A 12861-nucleotide genomic window follows, 5' to 3' on the forward strand; every position below is an offset into this window, starting at 1 on the left:
CGGCAATAGATGAGAGAGCTTCGTTCGCTAAGTCAGCCAGGCTGAGTCTGCTCCCTGGCTCTGTCGATGTCGGCGAAGATCCGAATCTTTTTGACTCGCTGACAAACCGGTATCTTTTGATTCACACGTCATACGCCACACGTCATACGCCACACGTCATACGCCACACCTCCCACGCCACACTTCCCACGCCACACGTTCCATATCTTGAAAGATCACACTCAGAGAGGATGAGCAGTGCTGCTCCTCTAAGGCCTTGTTGAAAGCTGCAAAGGCATGAATGACCAAGTATCAAGAAAATGGCCCTGTGCTTGGTGATCTTTGAGAATGCAGGTGTGAATCATCATCATCTTTGAGACCTTCCATTTGGCGCTAACGTTTTCTGACGTCCCGTCTGAACAATGGCTGTCTTCGGAGCTTTCCGTCCGGTGATGCGCAATGCTCAGGCAAGCCTCTTGATTCGATACAGCGATTCATTTCTGTGACCTCCTTCATGGCAGCTATCATCGCACGCGCGTTCTGAGATATGCGTTAGGATCCGACAATGGGCCCGTCAAGGATGGTGTAAACGTTTCGGATTGCAGCGGTGCTTCAGAGGGAGATGGCCTACTTTCTAGTAAAATCTCCGAGCAACCCCGAATCAAGCCGAAGCCTTCTCGTACTCGCGCGAGAGCTTCTCGAGCTGCTCCTCGTCAATCTTGTCAATCTTGGCCTTCTCAAGATCCAGCTGATCCGTGAGCTGGACAGAGTCACCGAGCAAGGCCTTGCAAATCTCAAGAAGAAGCTCCTTGACACCGTAGCTGCAGTAGCCAAGCCACATAGGAGCACAATCGATGAATCGTCAGTACAAACCCTCTCAATGCGGCAAACCGTCCAGAATTCGAGGTAGCCTAGATACTCACTTGGCCTCCGCTGAAATCTCGCGGTATGGGTGCTCTTTCTTGCGAGGGAACTCGATAGCGTCTGGCTTGAGCTCTCGTCCCTGTTGCACAGTGCCAAAACAGCAATGACTGTCAGCAGCGTTCTGATTCTTCCATTTACGCCAGTCAGACGCTAAAGGAAGCTACCATACCTTGATGTCATCCGCCTTGGTACCAACAACGACGATAGGAAGGGGTTCGCTACCCTTGCGACCGTTAGCCTTGACTACGGCATCGTACCACTCTTCCATAGCCTCGTAGCTGCCTTGGCTGGTAAGGTCGAAAAAGACAACGGCAGCATCAGCAGTGCGGAAGAAACCATCATGTGGCAAACCACCCTTGGCGTGAAGGTTGGTGTCGAAGAGGTTGAGCCTAACCTGACCAGCCGAGGTGTGCAGTTTGACAGGGTATTCGGTAGTCTTGAGGGCCTTGATCTCCTTCTTCTCGCAGACGGCCGACTTGATACGAGTGGCAAAGGTCGTCTTGCCTGAGCCGAACTGACCAGCCAGAACGACCTTGAACTCTTTACCGCTTGCCATAGCCATGATGTTGAATGCCTCCCTACTTTGAATGTATGAGGACAGAATGAAAAGATGCTATTTGCTTATCACAAAGGAGAAGGAGGAAGAGGCCAAGCACGCACAAATAAGGCATCTCCTTGCTGGTCAAGGCGAGCTGAGCTGACGTCAAAAAGCATCCTTCCAGATCGGGAAACACTATGCCTCGATCTTGATTTGCCTCGATCTTGATTTGCCTCGATCTTGATTTGCCTCGATCTTGATTTGCCTCGATCTTGATTTTCCCCGATCTTGATTTGACCCGATCCAGGGTCCAAGTGTGCACATGCTTCGGATGATTCGCCGCTGCTTTCGGCTGGTGGCGTTCTGAGAGCAACCATCTCAATGTGTCCTATCGCGATCAAAGTCAAGAAAAGGCTGCGTTTGTTAGCAAACCTCGCATCCATGCGATGGCCAGGAGAGCCAAGAAGAAGAGAAGAATCTCGTGATGAGGTGACAGCGTTGGTCTCTTGGTGAAACGTTTGCTCTAAACGAGATCGTGCAGGTCGAGTGTGTGTCGAAATATTTCCACTTGCACGGACCCTGGATGCTCCTTTCATCTATGCTTATAAGTCGAACCATCATCGCCACTCGCTTCTGCTACTTGTGCTCATCACCGCTCACCGACCCTTGCCCTTCGTTCTGCAAGCATCTCATCCATTCCTCGACGAGCGAGCCAGCTTTCCAAAGGACGGCGACGCTGCAGTGAGAGCCCGATCGCTCTGCTGTCGGTGCAGCCGATTCGGATTGGTCATCCATCATCCGATACCTGATCAAGATCACAAAGTCACCTGATCAAGATCACATGGTCACCTGATCAAGATCACATGGTCACCTGATCAAGATCACATAGTCACCTGACTCCTGACCATCCAGCGGAAAGGGATCGGCCAACTGGACCAAGCAACTCAGCCTTGGCTTTTTACCATGTCCTTGAATCGTCTCCTGGTCACGCTCGTCCGTCATGGCGAGTCGCAAGACAATCAACACGGCATCTGGGCTGGCTTCAGAGACACGCCACTCACCAGCAATGGTATCAGCCAGGCGAGGGCATTGGGTCAGTCCTTCGCCAACGTTCCTCTCACAGCCATCTACTGCAGCGACTTGAAGCGAGCAGCGATGACCGCAGACGAGATCCTCAAATCCAATCGATCCATTCCACCACCGCCATTGGTCCAGTCCAAGTCGCTACGAGAGATCAACTTTGGTCAGGCTGAAGGTCAGAGCTACGCCAGCGCCGAGTGGATGCAAAGCTCCACTGGCGAAAATGCCCGCAGCTTTCGATTTCCTCAAGGCGAGTCTCTGCAAGAGGTCAACGCTAGGATAGCAAAGGCAGTCCGTCAATTCATCCTCCCACGAGTCGAGGCACTGCGCAAGAAACCACCATCCCAGGTCGCAGCATCGGGCGATGTTGGTCACATTTGTATCGTCGCTCACGGTATCGCCATTGCCGAGCTCTTGCGTGTCTTTATGGCGCTTCACATCCATTCTCCCTCCAGTCCTTGGTCAGATCCTAGAGCCTCCTATCAGCGAGTACGGCTCGAGAATACGGGCTGGTCTCGCCTCGAGCTAGCCGTGCCTTTTCAGGCAGAAGGCGAACATCCCAACGACGCCAGCATCAACCTCAATACCATCCCCTCTCAACCTGCAACAACTACCTCTGGTCCTCTCGGTCCATCTGAAACGCAATCCGGCTACACCGACTTTGGAGAGGTTCAAACAGACCTCGTCCAAGGGCCAACTGACGACGCTTTGGCAGATCAGTACATCTCAATATCGCCCGCCAGGCCCGGTGCTGCTGCTATTCGCTCCACTCCTCTGCAAGCCGAATCCAGCGCCCGTCCTATCTATGTGCGCATTCTCTGCCAGAACCAGACCGACCATCTTCGCGCATTCAACCTACAGCAGTCCTCCACAAGCTCAGCTGCCAAGTCTGTTGCTCATCTGGCGGGTGGCGGAGCATCCAAGACCTCGTCCGGTAACAGCCCTGCTCCAAGCGCCGCTCTACAACATCAGAACAGCTCGGCATCCACCTCGGCAGCGACCGTGGGTCTACCGCCTTCAGCCACTCTAGCCTCCATCGCCTCCAACGCTGCCAGTTCCAATTCTCATCCCAACACCTCCATGACACCCTCGACTCCAGCGCCTAGCTCAACGCTCCACAACAATGGTGCAACAAGGAGCATCACAACCACGCCTGCATCTGCCCGTAGTCTCAGCGCTTACGATTCTCGAATGATGGCTCGTGAGCTCGAGCGAGCCAGCGCCGCCTCCATGCTGGCCGGATCAGAAGCTGCCACGTCGAGTGCAGCTGGTGCTACCTACTATCCCCCTTCGAACTCGACATCCACAATGGCAAGCGAGAGGCAAGGTTCCATAGCTGGCTTCAACAGCTCCGTTGGCAATGGCAGCAACAGCGCTCCCGATCGAAATGCTTTCACCGCCTCTCCCGCGGCTGGAGGCACCCTTGGCTCAGCCCAGGCCTCCAGTTCCCAGTCCGCATCTTCCGCAACGCCAAATCCTTCCTTGTTCGTGGCAGCGTATCCTCCATCAGCATCGACTACCATTCCGAACGCAACTTCTCCCAATCCTGCCGGCGTGAGCTTTCCAGTAGGGCCAGGCACCTCGTCGGATACATGGCAGATGATTTGCATTCGTGTTCTTCCTCTCTTCAACGGCGAGGCGCTTCGTACAAGCATTGAAGAGCTTAACGAGATGGTTAGCCTTCACGTGCGCAAGACCCTCGAACGAAGCCAGGCTCATGCCATCGAGTCACTCACGCTCGATCTCATCTCGCTCACTTCGACTGGAACACTCACGCTCAATTCCAAGCTTCAGGGTCTCGAAGACTCACGCCTCTTGCTTCGTCTCGTAGAAGTTTGGACTTTCTTCCTCGCTCAGGTCCTACCGTATTGCGAGGGCTGCTTCCTCCCTCTCCAAACCGATCCGACACTACGCAGTCTCATCTCCTCTTCAGCCTCATACGCCGGTGGAACAGGCAGCGCTGGAGCCGGAGCCGGCGCCAACAGCTCCAGTACCGGTCTGTTCAGCGGCAACGCCAATCTCACCCAGTCTGGCGTCGCTATGCTTCTTTCCCGGGCTGCCAAAGCCGGCCCTGACTTGCAACGCATCGATGTCCGCAAGATCGTGCTCGTTGTATTCCGAGATCAGGTGCTTATGCCCATCTACGAGCGGCTCTTCTTCCTCTTTGCCCATCTGTCCGAGCTCGATCCTGCTTTCTCAGCTGCAGAAGATACGACTACCACTGGCGGTGGCGGCGGTGGCGGCGGCGATGACGGCATCAAGCAAGTCTCTCTGCGCTTGCTCCAGATGATCAGTGTCCTCGCCAGCATTCTGAGTGATGACGACGCCCAGGAGGCCATGGACAATCTGCTACGTGCGCTTCGATTGGGTTCCAAGAGCGCTTCAGCTGGTCGTAGCCGAGGCGCTGGAGACGGTCCAGGTGCTCGTTTCACATCGCCAACTCAGAAGAACCACAGAAGAGGCTGGATGGCACAAAAGGCTCGCAAACACGGTCCTGCCCTGGGTCTCGATGTGGGCGCTGGCAAAGGGTCTACACCATTCGGGCCAAGCTCGACTCTGGGAAACGTCAGCGGCATGCTACCATCAACACAGTCTGACTCAGACGGCTTTGGCAATATACCACAGCGAGCCTATCTTACGCGACCAGGCCATCTGACAAACTTGAAGGACCCACTAGGTCCCCGCTTTGATGCAGACATGACGGAAGATGAATATCTCACCTCGCTGCGATCGCCGGCCGGTTCACCAGCAATCTCGACACCCGGTAACGCTGATGCTCCTCCGACTCCCATAGTGGACCAAGCGAATTCACCCTCATCGGCCATGCTCGACACAGCAGGCCCCCGATCCGAGGAAGAGCAAGCCGCCATGACGCCGATCGCAGGCCAGAGAGGTGGCCCTCCCTTCAGTTCCAATCCCAATGAGGTTGAACAAGCCGCACCTGCTGCAGCTCTCGCAGCCTAACACGATGTCCTGTCTTCAGTAATATAGAGTCACCACAGCGCCCTACCAGCACACACTACCACACATCGCAATCGTTTTTGCAATGCACTGATCATCGTCGCATTGTACCAAATCGTTTGTGACTGCACTACTGACAGAATGCATTGAATGAGGACGCATCCTCGGTTTGATCTCGGGTATTTGCATCTCGGCGAGATCTCGCAAGGTTCTAGAGCAACACTCGACTGCACGCTGAACGATCGCACCGAGAAGAATCTCGGTTTACGCATTCGTACAGCTTGACCGATGGAAGATGTCAACTTGCGTGTAAGATCATTTATTAGGAGACCAAAAGTCAGCGCGATCATTGATCTCCATTCTGTGAGGTTGCACAAAGACCATTCATTCTCTTTCTGTGAGACCGGAGTGTCATATGTGCTTGCGATACACACAGCTTCAGCACTGTCGCGCTCAAAGCTCTTCTCACATTCCTCAGCCTCTCGCACTATTCTGGCACGCCACACGACGGCTGCGTACCTATATAATCAATGAATTGTTCATAACGGAAAAGAAACACGAGAGAGAAGGATACAAAAGAAGAAGAAAAAAGAGGTATACGGCTACAAAGCTTCTCAGCTGAGACCAGCGGCATCGGTAACCACGCTGAGACGGTGCGGAGTCATGTGCGGGTACTGCCAGAACATTGCGCCTGCATTCCAGCCGTTTTGAACACCAATGTTCAGGCACCCACCCAGCACAGAAGGGCGCATGAAACCATTGGCGGCATCACTCTCGACGGCCGGCTTTCCAATGACAAGTTTTTCAAGTGGTACGCCAGAGGACTTGTGGATCTCAAAAAGGCTGGTTTGTGGGAAATAGTCGCAAGAATCCCAGATGAGCCCATCGCAGGTGGTGTAGCAATTGTCTCCCTGATTGTATGCCTAAGGATCGGAAAAGAAGAGCAAGAGGTGGTATATTTAGTGTCTCAAGTGGAATAATGAGCTTTCATGCTGTCGTTATGCTAAGAATCTTACCTGTAGATTGTACCAATCGATAAGATCGCCCACTTCTTGATGGATTCGAGTGTATCCCTGAGGGTATTGAGCAACAGACCACCAAGGCATCACAGGCGCGTGTGTAATGATGTAGTCCGGGCTTGGAAGCTCTTGACGAAGACTTCGAGTAAGCTTGATGAGCCAATCGGCAGATTTGCCTTGAGCGAAGAGGTCCATCTCCTCGTAGTCAACATCGACGCCGTCGAGACCGTGCTTCTTGACAAAAGCGGCGATGGTCTTACCGAGTTGAACAGGATTCTTGCCCATCGACTGGGGAGTGTCAGTTGCGCCAAAGACCGAGACCATGAGTTTCATGCCGGCACCAGCGTAGCGAGATTTGAACCATTTCTTATCACTATCGCTTTTGGCGGCCCACTTAGCGGCGTTGTCTGCAACACCAAACTTGACCGTCCAGAAGGCGAGGTTGAATACATTGAATCCGGTGATGTTCGAATAAGGGGGTGCGCCGTAAGACTGGGATGCAACGTCTTCGTCTCCGTAGAGGACGAATCGAGGAGCGGCGACACTATCAATGTCGGCCGTGGGGAAACCAGAGTCGAGAAGCTTGACACCCGGTGCGGATTTGATCACTTGGACCGGGTTGTGCGATTGGCCAAACATCCAAGTAAGGGTGGACCAGACACCGTGAGTAACGCGAGCGGGGATGCTATCATCGTAGAATTCGGGAGATGGGCCAGCAAAACCATTGTAGCCGTTGTAAAGACTCTGCTGGTGAGGGATGGCGCAAGCAGCATGGAGGTTGGCAATGGCAGCGGCGACCGCAACGAGGGGGGCGGAAGATGCAACGCGCATTCTGGTACGAATGTGTGCGATGCAGCTGGAGGGGGAACAGGAGTGATTGAGAGGAGGGAGGGGGGGGGGGGGGGGGGGGAAGAATTGAGCAAGCTTGATGAGGAAAGAAAGAAGGGTGGACGTACTTTTGAAGCTTGAGCTCTTATAGAAAGTGATGAGCGTTTGACGACCACCGGAGCGAGCGGTAGTGAAGTTCAGAGACCTCTTAAAGCTAGTGAAAGCATACGCCGCTTGATCACGAGCTGATCCAGACATGTGAAACCCATGAAGGTTGCCATGGCAACAACTCAGGAGCTCTGCAGCAGAGACGGCCCAGGAGCAAGGAGTAGAGACGGCCCAGGAGCAGGAGCATCTGCAGTAGAGACGGCCCAGGAGCAGGAGCTCTGCAGGAGAGACACTCGACTCACCCAAGGGCAGCCCAGTATCCTCGAAGATGGTGTCAAAGGTATATATCCACATGTTTATAGTCTCGTTTCCTTTTGAACACGATAAGCATTATAGTTGCTACACACCTGTTCGAAGGGAGCCTAGCCTCATCGTGGCCCCAACGTAATGGTGGTTTTATCCTGAACAGCCGCGAGGCAACTTAGACGAGGCCTTCGATGAACGAGAAACATTACGCTCGCTTGGAAGAAGAGGTCGGCTGCGTTCCCAGCATCTGGACCGAAGATTGCAAAGACGGCATGAGTTGAACGGCGGAAGACAGCCTGGTTCAACTCCACTGCGCATCTCGACAGGCATAAGTGCGGCATGAGGCTGGGTCAGCGGACGACAAAGGGAACGAGCGCTGCAGATGGCTTCCGGAAGGGTCGACGCATGGACAGACAGGGGAACTGGCGGCTTGAGGCGGCTTGAGGCGGGTAGAAGCTCTTGGCGGTGTAGGAATGCTGTCCTTTGCCGAAAGAATGGCGGGAAAGCGACGCTTGTGTACAATCGCAACGCTGAATCCAAACTTTCCACCGATCGACCGCTTGCAGGACTTTCTCCGAGACTTGGCAACCCAGAACGTTTGCATGTGTCATCCAGGCGATGAGATGTTGAACAACGCTCCGGCAAATGGAGCGCATGAGTTGAGTGCGTGATGCTCGAAGCGATGGAAGTTGAAGAGGCCGGCAACCTTTGCAAAAGCTATTCTCGACAGCAGCTGTAACCGCGCTACAAGAGCAAGGCGACGATTCCTTAGCGAGACAGCGGTCCTGTTGAACAATGCAAGCGAGCGAGCATGATGATCTAGGTCAGTGTGGCACGATGTAGATCTTCGTCTCGATCTTGTTGCGCTGTCGGAGTTTCAAACCGCACCTCTTTCGTCAACGATCTTGTCGAGCTTCTTGGGTAAGCCCAGACGAGACCCCTGTACATCCTTATTGCCGACCTGCCGGTGAGCAGCATATCCCGGTTGTGACGAAATGTGTGTTGCCGATCGAATCAGGTTGCGTGGCAGTCCAGTGGCAATCAAACGGACAACGCGGTCGACACGGCCAGCGACAACTGGGCAGCTATTATGAAAGCACATCGCTCCGTTCGGCTCCTCGTCCCCGATCACGGCCGAATCTTGTTGTGCATGCTCTTCTGCTCTCGTCTCTTGGGTCCACCAATGAGCAAGAGATGTATACTATTGTCTGACAGAGACGAATCGCCGCTCAGAGGTGTTTGAATCGATAGCGATCTTTCGCCTGCCTTTTTCCGCACCTGCCAGATTTGGATTGCCACCGTTTCTTCAATGTCGGCGCCCGATATATTTACACTATCGCTCCAGAGCCAAAGCTAATCAGAAGGTCGACCGGGGAATCTGAGTGACATTCACCTTGTTTAATCCAGCCCAGGTTCCTTGCAACATGCTGCCTGGCAACCAACATCTGGAAAACAGTCTTGTTGCGATCCGAGATGGAGCCGCATTGCCAGTCTGCTTACCTCGTGCTTGCTCACATTCCGCTCGAGACGACAGAAACGTGTCTGCTGTCCTCGCCGCTTTTTTGGCAGACCTCGAAAGTGTCGAACCTCAGGATTCGGCAAGGTCCGTCAGTAGACGGTGCTCCAGCCGGCCAGTCGGTCTTCTCATCGACCAACACATGCAAAGATGGACATCGGAATCAAATGCAATTACCATGACGATGCTGCTGATGTGTGTCCAAGACTTGTCGTCGCATACACGATCAGGATACAGGAAGCTCACTGTGAATGCAACGATCAGGTGTTGGTCAGCAAACGCGTCGAACGATACAGTCGGCTTTCCGAAAGTGTCGAGACAACATACCTTGGTTCAGTGCGTCGAGAAGCAGGGTAGTAAGTGGACCAGGCGAAAGTGTTGCCTGATCTGAAGGAGCCCGGGTTGACGACGTGGCATCCTTCATAGGTGAGCTCGTATCGGTCGTAGGCGTCGGCGAGCACGAGCTGTCAGCGGCCAGCCAGAGCGTGAAGATGTCAGAAGCGAACCATAGTCATGGACGAAGAGCGATGTCAGTGAGCGTGCTGCAACTAAGACAAACGAACGAGTTCAACACTTACAGCAGTCGGCATCGGATACAGACTCAACGCATGATCATGATCCCAAAGCACCGGCCTGATCCTTTGCGCCAATGGAACGAGATGTGCTTGATCCAAGACGGTCGACACCAAAAACTTCTTCAAATCGCGCTCCCCCTTCTCGCGCTCTTCTCTCTCCGGCTCCTGCGATTCATCCTTGATGCGCACCGTGTTGCGGAGGAAACGAGTCAGGGTGTCGTCGCGATAGACAACGATCTGCTGGGAGAAGTACGAGATGCGGCACGGGTTGGATGCAAGATGGATTGTGGCATGCAGCCGTTCGAGCTTGGAGAGGAGTGCCTGCACGACAAGCTGTGGCAGCGGTGGACGAGGGACGAGCGAGGTGGCAAAGGGATCTTGTGGACCGGGAACGAGGATGATGTCGCTTGTACCAACGATGGCGGGGAAGGAGGAGAGCGTCTCGCCGAGTGCAGCAAAGCCGGCTGTTAGCAAGATTGTCAGGAATAGACGGTGTTAGTAGGCCATCAAGCAGCTTCGCAGGCTCCTTCGGAGAGCAGCTTCCTACTTACCCTTGTACATGTCGATCATATCTGCTGACGAGTACTGCTGACTCGCAAAGTTACCGCAGAGTACGAGCGCGAAAGGGATAAAGTCGGCATCGACGTAGCCTTGCAACACGGTAGCAAACGCCGACATGGTCTTTGGATGGTCGAGATGGAGATCGGAGAAGATGACAAAGCAGAGGTCGGAGTGGTTGGCTTCGTGGACCTTGAAAGCAGCTTCTTCTTTGACAGAGATGGCTCCTCGCCACGGCGCTGATGTGCCAGCTCGACTTGGCGCGGATGCTGATGCGAGGACGGGAGGCTGTGGTGGTCCGAGGAAGTCGGTGTGGGCATGGATTAGTCTTGCTTGCGCGCGAGTCTCGCTTGGTGGATGACCGATGGCAAAGACACGGATGCGTTCGTCGACCGTATACTCGCCCTCGACAAGGATGAGACTGCCTTCTGTAAAGATACCTTCACCCGGAATGGCGTCATGGAGGTCGAGTCCGACGGCGCCATCGACATCTTCAAGCTCGTATCTGCCGTCAGAAGAGGTGCTGAGCATGCCAAAGAGCAAGAAGCGATGTCCTTGCCTGCCAAGAAGATTCTTCGTCGAGGTGAGTCTCATGAAGCCGTCTGCGGTGTTGTTGCGCGATGAAGATGAGGAAGATGATGGTGCAGCGGTTGGGATGGCGAGCGGTGGACAGAAGTTTTCGTTTCTCGAGATGACGCTTTTGAGGATGTGGTATCGTTGCCGCGGGAAGGTGGAGCGAGCCGCTGCCGTTGGAAGGACTGTCGATGCTATCGATGCCGGCTCAAAGACTTTGCGAATGGGATCAAAGGCAAGTTTTGGCTGCGTAAATGCTGAGTGAACGCCAAAGTAGCGGTGTGGATCTGGCAGCTCTCCGTCGGTGAGCTCGTGTGGGTGTCGATGCACACCATTGTTAGCTAAAGATGTCGATGCGAGAGCACCTTGAGTTGTATGTGCTGCTGAGTCTGCTACGACGAGTCTGGAGTAGACCTTCTCGAGCGCTGCTGCCGTGACTACATCTGATGGTCCCGTGTCTTGGTCGTTGTCTACATTCTGATTGCCGCCACGAGTTGCTCCTCGAGAAGAGTGCGGATCTATGTCCGACTGCCCATCAACTATGCCCTGCGCGAGCGCATCAATGGCTTCCTCCCATTCAAGTGGCTGATCTAGAAGGCCGTGTTGTGCAAGTGTCGAAGTGATGAAACCGATAGCGGACGAGTGAAGCTGCAGCGAGTGCTTGGTGGTGAAGACCCGTAGGATCGTCCTGCGCAGCTCTGGTGGCGGCACTACCGCAGCCATATCCATAGTTGCGATGTGATGAGTTGCGATTCGACGAGTTGCTGGACAGGGTCAGGTGTGGAAGCAGAAGCAAAGGATGCTTGCAGCTCCAAGTGTCCGAGAGTTAGAAGCAGTGTTGGTCTTTCGCTTGGCCGACATTCTGCAGGGCACGAGACGCGTGTGTCAAGTCAATTTACGCGACTTCAACCTTGTATCGGGCCCCGATGCGTGTCTTGGTAATTACGCAGCATGACGTGTTGGAGGCCGAAAGGGCTAGAGCTCGATATAGACTGTCGAACGACACACATGTAGTAGCCGAAGTTGAGGCCATCATGCTCTGTGCCGTCTGCTGGACGGCAACAGAGCCGATGCGACCATCATGGCTACAGATGTGATTCCAGCATACGAGTTCGGTCTTGCCATCAGAAAGAACCATGGCCTTTTCATGGTGGTCGGACAGTCGATCGTCCCGATTCCAATGCACTACAATCATCTCATCTTCAGAGATATTAGCATCAAGGGAAGCTTGCTTGGCGATCCAAAGACTACGCAAGAGATGTGCGAGCTGGTTGCGAAGCACAAGATCGAGGACAAAAGGATTGCTTATCCACTCGAAGATGTAGAAATGATGCGAGCCGACTAGGCCAAGCCGAATGATCAGGGTAAGATGGTCATCCGTGTCAATGCGGATCTGTGATCATCGTCTTGGCTGCCTGGACGTCAAGCTATGAACGCTGATCTATCATGGCAATTGATGATGTTCTAGCTGGGGATGTGTTGCCGATACTGCCTGCATGCTCTCGAACGTGTTTAGCTGTGATGAGATCGGGACTCGGCCATGAGCTTTGAGCGTTGTCAGTGCCATGCGAAGGTCGGGAAGCATAACCGATGTTTAGCTCTTCCGAGCGTCCTGTCGCGCTTTATATCCACGTCCACACTCTCTTGTAGCTTTTGCTGTGATGGCACTTGAGCTTATCGACATTGGCAAGCTAGCTCGCGCGTTCCTGTTTGCCAAACCAGTGCCTGAAGAAATGGTTAGCGCAGTCGAGCTCCAGCATTGCTTGCGAACAATGCGGCTATACGGACGGAGCAATCTGTGCCGAACGCAAGCTTAATGGTAGCTCGATCGGGCCACAAGTTGCTTTACTGACAGCTGAAGCTCTCGTAGGGAAAAGGGGGTCGCAGTGTATCGAG

General features: G+C 53.9%; 5 protein-coding genes across 5 annotated transcripts; 2 read left to right on the forward strand and 3 right to left on the reverse strand.

Annotated features, from left to right (window-relative positions):
• Positions 1-640: 640 nt before the first annotated feature.
• Positions 641-1459, reverse strand: UHO2_03432 (uncharacterized protein; the record flags this gene model as incomplete). Its single annotated transcript, XM_041558347.1, has 3 exons — positions 641-800; positions 903-982; positions 1073-1459. 3 exons carry the CDS (start codon positions 1457-1459, stop codon positions 641-643), a joined length of 627 nt encoding a protein of 208 aa, XP_041414281.1.
• A 945-nt stretch (positions 1460-2404) lies between these two features.
• Positions 2405-5485, forward strand: UHO2_03433 (uncharacterized protein; the record flags this gene model as incomplete). Its single annotated transcript, XM_041558348.1, has 1 exon — positions 2405-5485. One exon carries the CDS (start codon positions 2405-2407, stop codon positions 5483-5485), a length of 3081 nt encoding a protein of 1026 aa, XP_041414282.1.
• A 611-nt stretch (positions 5486-6096) lies between these two features.
• Positions 6097-7332, reverse strand: UHO2_03434 (uncharacterized protein; the record flags this gene model as incomplete). Its single annotated transcript, XM_041558349.1, has 2 exons — positions 6097-6405; positions 6499-7332. 2 exons carry the CDS (start codon positions 7330-7332, stop codon positions 6097-6099), a joined length of 1143 nt encoding a protein of 380 aa, XP_041414283.1.
• Positions 7333-9485: 2153 nt separating this feature from the next.
• Positions 9486-11694, reverse strand: UHO2_03435 (uncharacterized protein; the record flags this gene model as incomplete). Its single annotated transcript, XM_041558350.1, has 4 exons — positions 9486-9504; positions 9587-9723; positions 9838-10298; positions 10386-11694. 4 exons carry the CDS (start codon positions 11692-11694, stop codon positions 9486-9488), a joined length of 1926 nt encoding a protein of 641 aa, XP_041414284.1.
• A 352-nt stretch (positions 11695-12046) lies between these two features.
• UHO2_03436 (uncharacterized protein) lies at positions 12047-12310 on the forward strand (the record flags this gene model as incomplete). The annotated part of the gene is made up of 1 exon (XM_041558351.1): positions 12047-12310. One exon carries the CDS (start codon positions 12047-12049, stop codon positions 12308-12310), a length of 264 nt encoding a protein of 87 aa, XP_041414285.1.
• Positions 12311-12861: the final 551 nt, after the last annotated feature.

This window comes from Ustilago hordei (assembly GCF_900519145.1).
Source record: "Ustilago hordei strain Uho2 genome assembly, contig: UHO2_contig_05, whole genome shotgun sequence".
Lineage (NCBI taxonomy): Eukaryota > Fungi > Basidiomycota > Ustilaginomycetes > Ustilaginales > Ustilaginaceae > Ustilago > Ustilago hordei.